This window comes from Teleopsis dalmanni, chromosome 1 (assembly GCF_002237135.1).
Source record: "Teleopsis dalmanni isolate 2A chromosome 1, ASM223713v2, whole genome shotgun sequence".
NCBI classification, from domain to species: Eukaryota; Metazoa; Arthropoda; class Insecta; order Diptera; family Diopsidae; genus Teleopsis; species Teleopsis dalmanni.
Genome location: NC_051846.1, coordinates 121545044 through 121562382, shown reverse-complemented (window position 1 = coordinate 121562382; position 17339 = coordinate 121545044). Strand labels below are relative to the sequence as shown.

The 17339-nt window shown below is 34.9% G+C and overlaps 1 protein-coding gene across 1 annotated transcript; it reads left to right on the top strand.

Moving 5' to 3' along the window:
• Window positions 1-16255: 16255 nt before the first annotated feature.
• LOC119665834 lies at window positions 16256-17107 on the top strand. Its single transcript, XM_038075084.1, has one exon. It carries the CDS (start codon window positions 16256-16258, stop codon window positions 17105-17107), a length of 852 nt encoding a protein of 283 aa, XP_037931012.1.
• Window positions 17108-17339: the final 232 nt, after the last annotated feature.

The window sequence follows — 17339 nt, the reverse complement described above, 5'->3', positions numbered from 1 at the left end:
GCTGTAAAGGATATACGGGCAAAGAGGTACATATATACAAGAGACGGTGACGAAGCTAATTTACGGAGTAAGAGTGATAAGGGAATTAACTTTAACGCTTACTCAAGGTCTTCGCAGCACTGCGACGATGCTTATATAGAATTTCCATGTGATGTAGCGAGAGGATTCAGCTTGGTTAAATTCGAAGCTTTGGCGGTAGAGGAAGGAATAGATGACACAGCAAAAAGAGCTCGTAGGAGCATTCGGAGGAAAAATTATCACAGAGGGAACGGTGATCGCTACAAATAATAAAGAACCAGGTCTACAATTAAAGTTACATGTCGTACCGGAGGGAAGTGAGATACCGGTAGACGGGTTGCTGGGGAGAGATGAATTGTGGAATCGGTCAATGATTGATGCGCGAACTAAATCGTTAAGTTTTTTCATAATCAGGCCAGAATAGCGATTTTACCGCTTATAAACAATGGAGTTGAGAGTGGAATTTGCAGAGGCAGTGACAATCCCTCCCAGATCCACAATGATAGTGCGAGTCAAAGCAAATATTCCGGACAGAGATATGGTGGTTGACAAAGCGGAAATTCTTCCTCAAGTCTACATTGAAGGGAAGTTAACTACCTGCAAGGGGGGGGGGGGTTGGTGTGGTACATGTCCTGAATGTGAACGAATACCAGGTGCGATTGGGGTTGGAATATGGTTCGAGGGCCTGGAGCCTGGAGGATTGGAGCCTAGTAGGTAATGAAGCTACCCTGATAGGAGAAATACATACTAGAAAGGCTAACCTACAGCCCCATCATGGTGAATCAGGGTGACTGCAGCAGATATTTGATGAAATTGGGTTTAGTAGCTATTTTAATCTAGAAGAAAGGAAGTCGCTAGAGAGTATAGTCAGGGAATTTCCGGAAGTATTTCACCTGGAAGGCGAGGACCTCTCTTATACTACGGTATTGAACCACAAAATACCGATGGGTCCTGAAACAGTGCCAGTAAATACTAAGCAATACAGGCTTCCCGAGGCCCACAAAAATGAAATTAAGAGACAAGTAGACGAGATGTTGGAGAAGGGAATTGTAGCTCCGAGTATTTCACCATGGAACTCGCCCATCCTACTGGTGCCTAAGAAAGGCAACCAAGACGGCAACCAGAAGTGGAGACTGGTCGTTGATTTCTGGAGAATAAATGAGAGAACCCAAAAACAGGTGTTCCCCATTCCCAGGATAGACGAAATATTGGATCAGCTGGGGAGTTGCAGGTACTTCAGCACTTTAGACCTGGCTAGCGGTTACCATCAAGTATTAGTGGACTCCAGGGACCGGGAGAAAACGGCTTTTAGTACACAAACAGGTCATTATGAATTTGTTCGTATGCCGTTTGGTCTATCGGGGGACCCCGCGACTTTTCAGCGGATAATGAACAGCATTTTGACAGGCCTCCAAGGTATGGACTGTTTTGTGTACCTAGATGACATCGTTATTCATGGACGGAATTTGATAGAGCACGAAGAGCGGTTACGGAGGGTATTCGGTGTACTTAGGAAACATAGATTAAAGCTACAAACTGGGAAGTGCCAATTTTTGAGACGGGAAGTGGTTTACTTGGGACATAAGTGTTCAGAAAAGGGGGTTGAACCTGACCCAGAAAAGGTAAAATGTGTCCAGGATATACCCGCACCAAAAAACGTAAAGGAATTACAAGCTTTCCTTGGTCTAATTAATTATTATAGGAAATTCATTCCAAAAGCGTCCGAAATGTGAAACCGCGATGAAAGAACTTAAGGCTGCGGTAACTAATCGCCCAGGACTTCAGTTTCCGGATTTCTTCCCACCTTTTAATCTTACAATAGACACGAGTAACTCCGCTAGGTGCGGTATTATCACAAGGGGAAATAGGTAAGGATTTACCGATGTACTACGCCAGTCGTGCATTGAATCCGGCCGAGAGGAGGTATTCTACCATTGAAAAAGAATACCTAACGATGGTATGGGCGGCTAGAAATTTTCGCTCGTATCTCTTGGGTAAACATTTTAAGGTTTACACTGATCATAAACCCTTGAGAGGTATGGCTAATTTAAAGGATCAAGGCTCGAGATTAGGGAGATTTAGTTTAAAATTACTTGAGTTCGATTTCGAAATTCGTTATAAGCTAGGGAAGACAAATCAAAATGCAGATGCGCTAAGCAGGATTCCGGGAGAGATTGCGGTAAAAACGAGGGCACAGATGCGAAAGAATACAAAGAGAAGTAACCCAAGATCGAGCAATCCACCAATACCAATGATAGAGGACTATATAGGGGATGGAGATGAGATCATTTTTTTAACGGACCCAGAGGAAGTACAAAGAATTTTGAGGCAATTTCATGATACGGGGTGGGCCACCAGGGAGCGGTGCGAACGTATTTCCGAATTCGCCGTCAATTCAAGTGGACGGAAATGCGAGCTGGCATCTATTGTGCGGAATTGAGCATAAGAATGCCGTTCAAACTTCCCAACTACTGCAGTGTGTTCCGAGCAGAAGTGTTTGCTGTTAAGAAAGCAGCAAAGCTTGTGTGTATGAATTTTTTTTTTTTTTTTAGAGATCCATTTATTTTATTACAATCTGTCAGGTATGAATGACAATAAGTAATATGTATAATTATATATCGTAATAATAATTATTACGATCTGAAAAAATGAAAGACACGTATGAACTATGCCCAGTGACATATCAATATATATTTAAAGTAACAGTGTGTGATTTTCATATACATATCTAAAATATCTCTAGATGTTTTTCTTCTCAGCCTTGTAAAAGTGATGGAAGGGGACATTAGGTGTGTAATTAGCGGGTTTGGGTGCATAAATGTGCGATGAGTGTAATTTTTTAAAATACTGGCTATTTCTTCCTTCATTGTCCGAACATGTAATTGTTTATGCAGCTGTTCATTCGTTATATACCAGGGTGCATTTGTGATCATTCGCAATGTTTTAGATTGGAAACGCTGGATAATTGCCAGGTTTGAGTCTGCTGCAGTACCCCACAATTGGGCCCCATAACTCCATATAGGTTTTAGTACAGATTTGTATATAAGCAGCTTATTGTCGAGTGACAGTTTGGAGTTTCGGCTGAGGAACCAGAATAAGTTTCGTAATTTAAAACCCAGGGCCTTACGCTTTTTGAATATGTGTGATTTCCAGTTTAGCTTACTATCCAGATGTATGCCCAAGTATTTTGTTTCTACAGCTTGTGGTAATTCAGTATTGTTTATTAAAACAGGCGGGCACGTAGAACGTTTTGTAGTAAATGTTAAATGTACAGATTTTGATTCATTCGGTTTGATACGCCAGTTTTTCATCCAGAGAGCAACATTGTTAAGGCAGGTTTGAAGTTTGGTGGAAGCACGGATTGGGTCACTGTCAACTGATAAAAAAGCTGTGACGTCTGCAAATGTACCGATAACACTCTCATCGGTAAGGGGAAGATCAGCAGTATATAAAAGATAAAGCATTGGTCCCATTATGCTACCTTGAGGTACTCCTGCTCCTATATCATGAAGTACTCTAGATTCGTTTCCATGCTTAATGAAAAAGTGCCTTGCCGAGAGGTATGATTTTATAAATATGAAAAAATTAAGGGGTGAAAAGTTTAATTAAGTAATTAAGTAATTAAATTTGAAAAGAAGGCCTTCATGCCATACTCGATCAAAAGCTTGTGAAATATCTATAAATGCCGCGGTGCAATACTTTTTACCATCTATCGCACTGTGGATATGTCTGACAAGTCTATGAATTTGTTCTATTGTGCTATGTTTTTGGCGAAAGCCGAATTGATGGTCAGGGATGAGTCTGTTTTGTTGGATAATCGGTGTAAGGCGCTTTAGAAACAGGATTTCCATAACTTTCGACAGGATTGGAAGTAGACTTATTGGGTGATATGATTTGACGTCTTCTGGGTTTTTTTCCTGGTTTCGGTATCGTTGAAAATATTCGCTTTTAACATTGTGGCAACACTTATTGTTGTACATTTCTTATTTTATCACTTTACTTTTGTTTTGCCTTTCTCTTGCGTTTTTAAATCTCGTGGAGTGAACACGTTTTTCTTTTTTTCTAAAATCTGAATTGGAGTAATAAAATACTAATATTAAATGAATGCACGTTTTTTATTTCATAAATCTAAGTTACAATAATCAAATTTCAACAGGTTATGGGCCCAGGAGCGCGATCACTAAAAAAAATTACATTAATTGTTTTTTGAATAAATTTTTATTTAAATAGCTGTATGGATAGTGAAGGTGCTTTGGTTCCTGTAGATTCTGCAATAGCGATTGATTTAACTAACAGTTTAATTGAAGATTTACAAGACAGCAGTAATAAAATAGCTGAGGTACAAGATATAAACATGAGTGAATCAAGGATGTATCATATACACCGTTTCAATGGACAGAATTACCAATTGTGGCGACGACAAATGGAGATATACATGAATGAGAACAAGCTCAACAAATATATTCTTGGAACAGAAAAAAGAACAGATGTAAATGGCATCCAATGGGATGACAAGGACGCGGAAGCACAGGCTTTTATTATGAGAGGAATTGAATTGGAACAACTAAAATATTTAACGGAATGTACTACGGCAGCACAAATGTGGTCGAAATTAAAAGCTGTGCATGCTGAAAAAAGTGAGCAATCAGCGCAAGTTTTACTTGAAAAATTTATGAGTACTAAAATGGCAGACGACGAGCTGGTAGTTGACTTCATAGCAGATATCATATCAATAGCACAACGACTCAATGATATGCAGCTAGAGCAAAAAGAACCAATGATCATTGCAAAAATTTTAAGCAGCTTACCAGTTAGATTTGTCCATGTACGTACAGCATGGTATGCGGTGCCATGAGAAAATCAAAATATTGAACGTCTAACTGAGCATTTAGTAAACGAAGAAAGCCTCATGAATATAAGGGCAAATGGAGAAATGAACACTAGCAATGCAGTCTACTTTATAAGTAAAAGCAAACACAACAACAATACGGCCAATGCAGTGTTTTCAACTAGTAAAGGAAAAGGCAGTAACAATATTACTGTAAAACGTAAGGGCTATTGTAATTATTGTAATAAACCGGGTCATTGGGCCCGTGAATGTAGAAAACGTAAAAAAGACCAAAACTATGCACATACTAAAAGGAACGAACCGCAAACTCTATTACTTCAAAGTGCGAATGAAAAAACTTGGCAAATGCAGCAAGCAGCTGACAGTGAAAATACGTATTTATTCAATTTGAACTCAACAAAGAATTTAAACAAGATTGAAAACGTATTCTATGCGGACTCTGGTGCAACTGACCATATGTCATTTCAGAGGGAGCTTTTAACAAATTTAGTTGCTGAATCTTGTAATGAATATGTAAAAGTTGGCGATGGCCGGCGATTAAAGGTAGAAGGTAAGGGTGACATTGAGGTACGTGGCAATTCAAACATTTTGCATCTTATTAAAAATGTTTTGCTAGTTCCAGAATTAGATAAAAATTTTATATCAATTTCAAGAGCAACTGAAAGAGGTGCTAGAGTGACATTTGAACCAGGTGGTAAATACGTTTATTTCATGAATGGAGACTCTCTGATCACGGAAGGTGAAAGTGAAAACAGACTTTATCGCTTGAATTTGAAACCAGTGTTGACATCATCTTTAAATGTTTTGACATCCGAATCTGCAATGCTGTGGCACGAGCGTCTTGGACATGTTAACTTTGCAACACTTAGGGATATGTGTGCACGTAATGTAATCTGTGACTTACGCGTAGCAAACTTCCATCAAGAGAAGATATTTTGTGAGGGTTGTGCCTACGGCAAACAACACAGGCAGTCATTTCCAAAAAGTGGCGCAAATCGCTCTGAAAAAGCGGGTGAAGTATTCCATATGGACTTATGTGGAAAGATGAGTATGCGATCAATTGGTGGATCGTATTATTTTTTGCTTTTGAAGGATGATCATTCACGTTATTGTTTCATTTATTTTCTGAAAAGCAAAAAAGATGTTTTTAAAAACTTAATGCATTTTCTAGCAGATGTTCAAGCGGATGGACATTCAATTAAACGAATACGTTCGGATGGTGGACTTGAATTTTGCAACAAAGAAGTAAATAATTTTTTATTAAAAAACAACATCAAGCACGAAGTTACAACACCAAGAGCACCCGAACAGAATGGATTCATTGAGCGACAAAACAGAACAATAATTGAAAGTGCGAAATCTATGCTTCACAATAGAATGTTACCATTAAATTTATGGGCTGATGCTACACACACTGCAGTTTATCTAAAAAATAGAACACCTTCAGATGTGATTGGAGGATGCACTCCATTCGAATTGTGGTTTAAAAGGAAACCCTCAGTGGCACACCTCCGTGTTTTTGGTAGTGATGTGTATGTTCATATTCCAAAAGAGTAGCGTACAAAATGGGAAAAGAACTCGTTTAAAGGCATTATGGTCGGCTACAACGAAGGTAGTAAAGCTTACAGGGTGTACGAGCCTACAAATAGAAGGGTGATTATTCGTCGTGATGTCATATTTAATGAAACACCTGCTACAGTCAACGAGGTGTATGAAAAATGCGATATAAATAATCGCGTTGATGACGGTGATAATACAAAGACACAAGAGGTGCAACAAAATGTGAAATCACCAGAAGTCATAAAATCTCCAATATTAACGAGAAGTCCATATCAAACAAGAAGTGCAATAAAGGCACAAAATCCATCTCAATCAATACCAGTAGCTGAATTATGTGTTGCATATGTTGAACCATTAACTCTTGAGGAGGCATTGTCTAGCAAAGACTGCGATAAATGGACCGACGCAATTAGCAAAGAAATTCAATCATTGGAAACCAATAAGACCTGGATTTTAGTGCCTCGCACAAATGACATGCATGTAATTTCAAACCGTTGGATTTTTAAAAAGAAGTTTAAAACTAATGGTGACATTGAAAAATACAAAGCTCGTTTAGTGGTGAGAGGATGCTCACAGAAATATGGCGTCGATTACGATGATGTTTTTGCACCGGTTGTTAGATATGAATCGGTAAGGACGGTTCTTGCAATTGCTGCGGCTCGTGATATGAACATCATACAGTTTGACGTGAAAACTGCATTTCTACATGGTAATTTAGATGAAGTTATATACATGGAGCAGCCAAATGGTTTTGCTAAAGACGATCGAGTTTGTTTACTGAAAAAGAGCTTGTATGGCTTAGAACAAGCTTCAAGGCAATGGAACAAACGAATTGTACATTTTCTCACCAATTTTGGTTTTAAGCAATCGTGGGCAGATCCATGCGTATTTACATATGAAGTGAATAACGATGTCTTATATTTATTACTTTACGTTGATTATAGGCTTATATGTGGTCATAATACTGAAATCATTAAAAGCTTACTGCATAATTTACATAACGAATTTGAGATAACATATCACGAAGCAGAGTTTTTCGTTGGATTACAAATTAAAATTGATAAAGAAAAACGCACATTAAAATTATTTCAAAAGGTGTACTCAGAAAAAGTTTTAGAACGTTTTAATCATTTGAATTGCCATCCTCTGTCAACTCCAGCTGAAGTCGGAATGAATTTTGTAAAAGACGACAAAACTAACAACAAATCAAACATACCGTATCGTGAAGCTGTTGGATCACTTATGTACTTAATGATTTGTACCAGACCAGACATTGCTTATATTGTTGGAGTTTTAAGCAGATATCTTGAAAAACCCTCAGAAACACATTGGCAAGGAGTGAAGAGGATTCTGAAATATTTGAAAGGTACAGTTGATTATGGCATTCATTTTAAAATGCCTTCAGAGCACATACAGTTATCAATGTACTCTGATACTGATTGGGGCGGCGACAAGGATACTAGGCGCAGTATTTCTGGTTGGGCTGCATTCTTAAATGGTGGAGCAATTGCTTGGAGCTCACACAAACAAACAATTACTGCTACATCAACTACGGAAGCAGAATTTGTGGCACTTTGTGCAGCTACTAAGGCAGCGAATTGGCTTAGGCAACTTTTGTGTGATTGTGGGTATGAACAGCGTTCACCAACAATTGTTTTTTCAGACAATCAACGTGCGATTACACTGGTCAAAAATCCCCAGTCTTCGAAACGAACGAAACATATTGACATTCAATATTTTTACACTTGTGACATGCAGGATCAAGGTAAAGTTGATGTGCAGTACAAGGAGACGAATGAACAGTTAGCAGATGTATTTACAAAACCTTTAAGTAAAGAAAAATTTTTGTATCTTATCAATAATTTTGTTAATATCTAAGTAAAAATTTAATTTCTAAAAGCGAGAGGGAGTGTTGAAAATATTCGCTTTTAACATTGTGGCAACACTTATTGTTGTACATTTCTTATTTTATCACTTTACTTTTGTTTTGCCTTTCTCTTGCGTTTTTAAATCTCGTGGAGTGAACACGTTTTTCTTTTTTTCTAAAATATGAATTGGAGTAATAAAATACTAATATTAAACGAATGCACGTGGCGGAATAAATCCCCTTATTATCATAGCGTTAAATAGATGAGTCAGAAATACAAATCCTTTTGGTGGAAGCTGCTGCAAGGCCATGTCTGTGATTAAATCGTATCCTGGAGCTTTTTTTACTTTCAACTTTGCTATTATATCCCTAACTTCACTAATAGTATATCTTTTAATTGGAAGTTCTAATTGATAAGTCTCTTGTAGAAAATTTATCCTTTGTTTCATGATATCAGGCATATTTTCGTTATCATTTGGTTTAAAGACCTGGTCCAAATGTAACGCGAATGTTTCTGCTTTTTCAATATCGCTTTTTGCCCATGAGTTGTCTATTTTGCGTATAGGTGGTTGGTAAGCAATCGGTCTGTTATTCTTTTTTATGGCTTTCCAAAGAGAGTAATTTGTATCACATGAAGCACTTAGGTTTTGAAGGTATAGCGACGTGCGATTATTGTTATACTTTAAAAGAAGGGCTTTAACGAGTTTACATAATTTGTTTAAGCGAGTTTTATCCGCAGGGAATCTCGTCTTTTGCCAATGTTTTCTTGCTTAACACTTTCAGGAAACGGTGGAGTTGATTCCCATGCAGACATTTGAATACAAGAGTTGAAATGCTCTACTGCTTCAGTTACATCAGATTCAGTTTTCAACCTAACTTCGGTATTTAGACCAATTGTAATTAATTGACGATAACTATTCTAGTCAGTATTTTTGTTATGAAGAATACATTTTTCCATAATTTCACAGCAGTCATTGAGAGTGATTATTATTGGCGAGTGGTCAGATGACAAGTCGAAATTGGACTTACAGGTAGTTGTTTCGATACGTACCACCTTTGAAACCGCAAAATCAATTAAGTCAAGTATTTTTCTTCTATCCGTTGGCAAGTATGTGGGTTCACCTGTTGAGATTGTGTGTAGATTGAGTACATTTATTGCCTCGAAAAGTTGTCGTCCTTTTGGAGATATTAGGCGGGAACTCCATTTTAAGTGTTTAGCATTAAAATCACCGCCTACTAGAAACCTAGATCCAAGCAGCTGAAAAAATGATATGTACATATCCTTCGAGATACTGTGGTGCGGTGGGCTGTAGAGTGATGAGAAAGTCATGTCGCCTTCTTAAGTTTGTACTACAATATTTGTTGCCTGAATTTCATTCGTGCAATATGGTTTTACTTCATAATGTTTTATCGATTTCCTTATGAGGACCGCAGAGCCACCATCTTCTCTACCATTGGGATGCATTGTGTGATAAAGTTTATAGTTCGGAATTTTAAAGAAATTTCGTGTCGTCAAATGGGTTTCTGATACCATCATTATGTCGACATGGTTTATTTTTAAGAATGCTTTTATTTCGACAGCATGTTTTGATAGACCATTAGCGTTCCATGTGACTACTACAAAATCAAGAATTTTGTTTAGTCTTCAAGTTGATCAGTAAATTTGTCATTACTACGATTTGTTGCATCATTTGCTTCAAAAGCAATGTCATCTCACGAAATTCTTCCACAAAATTATTTCAAATTGGTGAAAGCTTCTCCTCTGTTGCGCTACTGGTGTCTGACTTCACTATTTGTGCGAATGTTTGTGATGAATGAAAATTCGTAATGTGCTTTTTGTTTAGAGAAGGAAGAAAATCCTAGAATTTGCACATGCGCCGCCCTATGCCTTAATTGGAGACACATTTTTTTTTTGCAGGTTTTTGTATATTTGACATCCTTTGTAGTTGGCCGGATGATTTCGCTCACATAAAACACATTTGACATCATTTAATCTGCTTTTCCTTTCGCAATTTACAGATGCATGGTTTCCTGCGCATATGATACAGTTGGGTTTGCGGTGACAGTATCATTTTATGTGCCCACACTGCTGGCAGTTTGCACATTGAGGGATTTCACGTTTCTGGTGAGGTGGTAGTATACAAAAGTTTCTTAACCAAATAAATATCCTTATTGTTTACATTTGGTTCAATAATAAACATGGAAAGGGTTCTCCTGACCCTAATGTTCCAAACGTTTACAGCCGTATGTTCTTGCTCCAACAGTGCATTTTTGATTTCATCAATATCGGTTAAATGATGCAAATTTTTTAATATAACCCTAAAGCTTCTCTCAGTGAAAAATTCAGTGTTTTTAAGTTTCAACTGTTTTTCAATGCTTATGAGTCAGATGTAAAAGGTTGAACTCTTACTTGACGTGGATTTAGCACTTTTAAGTTGTATTGATTGGCCGCATGTTCGTTTAATACATCTATTAGAGGCTTGATGCGATGTATCTTATCAATAAATATAGGTGAAGGTTTCAGTATTTTTGGAACTGTATCATTATTTTTTAGCAATTCTTCAGTTTCTTCAGAGTCATCTACCTGATGATCTGCGTAACGGTTTGGTTTGACGGGCTCATTTAGCCAGTATGAGTCTAGCTTGGTTTGTTTTTGACTTTCTTGATGATTTTTACTGGGACTATCGCGTTGATGTTTACGATTATTAACTGTCCAAGTGTCGTTAACAGAGGTAGCGTTTCTGGTGGCTAAAGCTTGATTCGAACCTTTGTCTTGGAGGAGGTTATTTTTTTCATCATTATACAATTTTAGAAGTTGTTGTTGAAGTTGTAGAATTTATTGTTGTATATTTTTCACTTGAACTGATTTAGCTGTTTTACCTTTTAGTTGACCCGAAGTCGCATTACTTGGTGCCTGTAGAGTGTTCATGTTAGTTTCTTTGCGTGTATTGATTTGTATTGTTTCCTGTTGCTTTGGGGAACTATGTTTTAACTATTCGTTTTTATTATTTATTAATTTAATTCTATTAGCGATGGTAATTTCGCTAGCTATTTTTGTTATACTTGATTCAATTTTTGAATTTTCTAAAAGTTTGTTTGGGGAATGATTTACTATATTAGTGTCATCTGTGTTCAGTGTTATATAGCCATTTAGGCCATTTTCACTTATTAAAGATTGCCGACGTACAACACCTCCGCAGTCGCTCATACAACGGATTTAGAATATTAAACAGATAGCTTATTTAATTATATTTTAATTTTTTTTTTAAATTTAAATTTATAAATAAGTAAATTTATTTATTTGTATATAAGTTTATTTTATTTTTATAAGAGAAAAGTAAATAAAATTTATTTACGTATTTATATTTAATGTTTGAAAATTACACTGTGGCAACACCACAAGTGTAATTTCTTACTTTCGATCAAAGAATACTTGTACAAGAACGGCAACTTAAATGTAAACAAAAAAAACCAACCAATCCACTCTCGAATAATTTACTACTACCAAACCAAACACGTTGTTTTGTTGTTGCAATTCGACCCACCACGACTGAAAAGTTTCACCACCCCGAACGGAACGTTTCACCACCACAAACGATCTTAATTTTTTTTGTTACGAAAGAGCAATATGAAGAGCGCAAATTGGGTTTTTTTAGTTATTTTGACAGGAGAAATGCGCCAAAAACTGAAAAACGTAGTCAAATCAAACTGAGTTATAAAAAGTAGTGAATAAGTTTATTTGAAAAAATAATAATATTTATTATAATTATTATTATTGTAAATTATTATATATTATTATTAATATTTGAAGATGGTGCGAAATTGCGTGATGGGTTGTAAGTTATTTAAGGGAATGTATGAATTTCCTGAAAATGACGAAAGAAGGTAAAAAAACAATAATTTATTAATTGTGGATTTAAAATATATGTTTTGTGTTTAATGTCATTTGTTTGTTTTGATGTGTATAAATACAAATTAGTAAAGCAAAAATATATGTAAGTATATATTTAATATATTTTAATAAAGTTGTCCTATGTGTTAATTTGTGTTTGTTAAATATGTTAAAAATCCAATAAGAAATATAAAAAAAAAAACAAAAATTGTAAACAATTTTTTGATGGTAAAAAGAGTGGAGTATGTAAATTATATTTGTATATTAAAATATTCATATTCAAATGTATTAATAGTTTAAAGACTTAATATTATTTAATTTATTATTAATTGAATTCAACAAATTTTATTTTTAATAAAATATTTTTATAAATATTAAATACTTATATTTGTGACCAAAAATTATTATTATAATAATTTGTTACCGGGCTAATTGGTCAAATTTTAATATAAATAAAAAGACACTAATTTATTATTTATATTTAAAAATCGTTTATATTTTATATCCGATATTTCGACTATCTTCGATAGTCATCTTCAGGGAAAACTACACAAAATATAGGATGTTCACATTTTTATAGCGGATTATAAAGAAAAATCATACAATAAATACAATAATAATGATGACAACAAGAGAAAAAAAAAACAACAATAAAAATACAAAAGAAAAATTAAAATTATAAAAAAAATTTATAAAAAAAACAAAAAAAGCTTTACAAACATCCTGTGTCATTTGTTTATAATATTCCTATAAGCCTGAGCACAGTTGTCCGTATCAGTTTTAAAATTAAGTCTTATATTATTGGGCACTTGAAGTATTGAGAGCATTTCTAGAAAGTACCTCTTATTATGGTTCCTTTCTTCATATAAAATTTTTGCCTTATCAAAATCAGGTTCATGTTTATGCTCCATACAATGCACAGCCAATGCTGTATTGGCTTCAGCACCACTTTTATTTTTTAAACTGTGTTTATGTCCAGCCATCCTTGTCCTAAGCTTATTTTTAGTCGTACCTATATATATTTTGTTACATACATTGTACCCGTCACCTTTACAATTCAGCTGGTACACTACATTAGATTTGTCTTTATTATTAATTTTAGTTTTCGTATTGCTATATAATTTAGCTATTGTGTTTGTTGCCTTATGAGTAATTTTATAACGTTCCTTGTCATATATACTAGAATTCATTATTTGGTTTGACAATTTTGGAACATAATCAATGGATTTATATATTTTTTTGTCATTATTATTGTTAGGTTGGAGCTTTTTAAAGGTCTTATTAAGCATCATATTAATAATCCTTACGGGGAAGTCATTCTTTATTAAAATATCACGCACTATGTTCTTTTGTTCATTATGGAAAATTTTGTCACTCAGTACTAGAACTCTTCTAATAAAATTGGATGCTGTATTTAAAATCACGTGTTTAGGATGATTGGAATTATAGTTAATTAATCTTCCTGACGCTGAAGACTTTTTATACCATTAAAAGTGAATTTGGTTATTATGTCTAATTAATTCAACATCTAAATAAGGAAGCCTGTTATTCTTTTCTTCTTCTATGGTGAATTTTAAATTTGTGTGAAAAGAATTCGAAATTTGAAGTATTTGAGTTATTTTATTTTTGCGTATTATCGCGAAGATATCATCTACATACTTCGTTAATAATCTTGGTTTATATTCATGGTCATCCATACACTTTTCCAATAATTCTTCCATCACGATGTCTGCTATAATGGGTGATAACGGTGAGCCCATTGGCATGCCTTTACGTTGTTTATAAATTTTGTTGTCTAGCATGAAGTAATTGTTTTCTTTAAGACAGAAATTTAAAATTTCGAAGAAAAGTGATTTTGTAATCTTAGTGAATGTCTTGATTATATTCCACTTCTTTTCCAAAATTTTAATGGCTAGTTCAACCGGTATATTCGGAAATAAGGATACTACATCAAAGGATACCATTATTTCATCATCGAATATATATGAATTACCGACCTTATTTTTAAAATCAATTGAGTCTTTAACATTATAAACCGAATGTATGGTCAGATTTTTTAAAATTGACGCTATATATCGACACAATTCGTATGATGGTGAGTTAACTGAAGAGCAAATAGGCCTAAGTGGCATATTTTCTTTATGTATTTTAGGTAACCCATATATTCTAGGTGGGTTGGCTGTATATGTACATAATTTTAGTTTTTCTGTTTTATTTATTATTTGATTATCAAAAAGTTTTGTGACTATTGTATTATTTTTAGTTTGTAACGTTGAAGTTGGATCTCTTCTGAGTATTCGGTATGTCATAATATCATTTACTATATTTTTAATTTCTTTGTCATAATGTTCTTTTTTTATAGCAACTGTTTTGTTGCCTTTATCAGATTTAAGTATTAAAATGTTTTTATTCAGTTTTAAAAATTTTTTCGCTTGTTCCACTGTGCGCAATATGTATTTTTCCATAGGAGAATGTGTTATTTGTCTTTTATACCTTTCAACCATACCGATAAGTTGTGTTCTCGCTATTTCTTGCTCTTCTTTATTTTCTAAAGTATTAATGCAGTCTTCTCCATCTGTTAAATACTTAAGAAGTGGAAAGCTTTTTTTAGAAAGAGGTAGGGAGAAATTAGAACCGAGAGAGAGAAGCCATTGCACATCAGCTGGGAATTCTATATCAGTTTTGTTTATAAACCAGTCTTCTTTTATGTTTATGTCAAGCGATTTTATTAATTTAAGTTTTAATTTTTCAAATTTTTGATCCAATGAATTAGATTTTTTTGTTATTAATTTATTGTAAAGGATTTGTTCATTGTAAATAAAGTTAATATAATCATTTTGGCACACTAAATTTTGAATTATATTTTCTGTTACCGTGATATTTTTATTATTTTGTTTAAGAAGAATATGCTTCTGTGATATATTAAATCTGATAAAGGCAACAAAACAGTTGCTATAAAAAAAGAACATTATGACAAAGAAATTAAAAATATAGTAAATGATATTATGACATACCGAATACTCAGAAGAGATCCAACTTCAACGTTACAAACTAAAAATAATACAATAGTCACAAAACTTTTTGATAATCAAATAATAAATAAAACAGAAAAACTTAAATTATGTACATATATAGCCAACCCACCTAGAATATATGGGTTACCTAAATTACATAAGGAAAATATGCCACTTAGGCCTATTTGCTCTTCAGTTAACTCACCATCATACGAATTGTGTCGATATATAGCGTCAATTTTAAAAAATCTGACCATACATTCGGTTTATAATGTTAAAGACTCAATTGATTTCAAAAATAAGGTCAGTAATTCATATATATTCGATGATGAAATAATGGTATCCTTTGATGTAGTATCCTTATTTCCGAATATACCGGTTGAACTAGCCATTAAAATTTTGGAAAAGAAGTGGAATATAATTAGGACATTTACTAAGATTACTAAATCACTTTTCTTCGAAATTTTAAATTTCTGTCTTAAAGAAAATAATTACTTCATGCTAGACAACAAAATTTATAAACAACGTAAAGGCATGCCAATGGGCTTGTGGTGTCCACCCAAGTGTATTTATGATACGTAAGCGAAACCAAAGAAGTGTTTTTGTCTTGGTATAATAAACATAATATACCAGAATTTATATTCTGAATGAAGGAAATTTGGATCGTAATTAAATTTTAACAAGGAGTTGAGAAATACAACTCTGTAATTCTAATCCAATGTCAACCTATGTTCCACATAGAGGTTGACAAGAATGTAAATGCAAGAAGGGACGGAAAAATTTTGATTGAGCAGAAAAAGTAAAAAGATTTTAAAAAGGTTGTTGTCAAAGTATAGATAAGTGAAGATTTAAAAAATTAAGCAAATTGTAACTTTATATTATAAATAAAAAAGTAAAAATAAATTGTCTATCGTAACGACAAATTGGTGACTCCGACGTGATTCCGGGAATTAAAACCACATTTGGTGACGCCGGAATTAAAACAACAATTTGTAAAAAGCTAAGTAGCAGCCACAGAGTCTCGCAACGCAAATTCTTTAACAAGCAGAAATATCATGAACGAAGACGAAGCAGTCAACGCAACAACCAGCACGACAGTACAGCATGGTACAACACCGGCAGAAATTTGCCGCATAGGTGTCAAGCCGCCGGTATTTTGCAAACGCGACCCCGACTTATACTTCCTGCAGATGGAGACGCAATTTCGCAACGCAAGCATTACACAAGACCAAACGAAATACGACTACGTGATTGGTTCGTTGGACGGGTCTACACTAAGAAACGTTGCAGATATTGTGAGATCACCTCCATCGCAAAACAAATACGACGCAATAAGGAATCGCCTGATACAAGACTTTGCTGACTCTGAAAATAAAAAGCTACGCAGACTCATACTCGAGTGCGAACTTCATGACAACAAGCCATCGCAATTACTTCGCACTATGCGCGACCTAGCAGCTGGAGCCATGAATGACGGCGCACTGAAACAATTCTGGCTAGATCGTTTGCCCGTTGCAGTGCGAGCTGTTGTGTCCATCGCTGACGGTGATCTTGACAAATGCGCACTCCAAGCTGATAAAATGATGGAGATGGGGAGTTATGGTTCTGTAGCCACTGTAGATGGTGCAAAAAATTCTCAATCAGCACAGTCATTATCAGTTGAAGAAATGCAAACCATAAAAAACGCCGTTTTACAACTGAGCAAAGATGTAGCTGAAATAAAGCAGCGACAATACTCAAATAGAAGACCTCGATTCCGAACTCCAGATCGTGATCCAGTCCAGCACATCCGCACACGTTCTGCAAATCAGGTTAGTAAGCAACCTCTTTGTTTCTACCATTACAGGTTTGGTGCCAATGCAATCAAATGTACCAAACCTTGCAAATTCAAGGCACCGGAAAACTAAAAACAGCTTTGTCAGAGACGGTAGATGAAGCTAGTGGTTATAAGTCAAGCCGTCTGTTTATTGTTGACAAAAAGACTCAACACAAATTTTTGGTGGATACGGGCGCAGATTTCTCGGTTTTTCCGATAACCGCAATCGCTAATCCTAAACCCAAACCCACAACAAGTACACTGTTTGCAGCGAACGGATCACACATTAAAACATATGGTTCCAAACTTCTGACACTCAATCT

Coding starts and splice junctions, on each gene's coding strand:
- LOC119665834 (XM_038075084.1), top strand. CDS start 16,256: ATGAACGAAGACGAAGCAGTCAACGCAACAACCAGCACGACAGTACAG.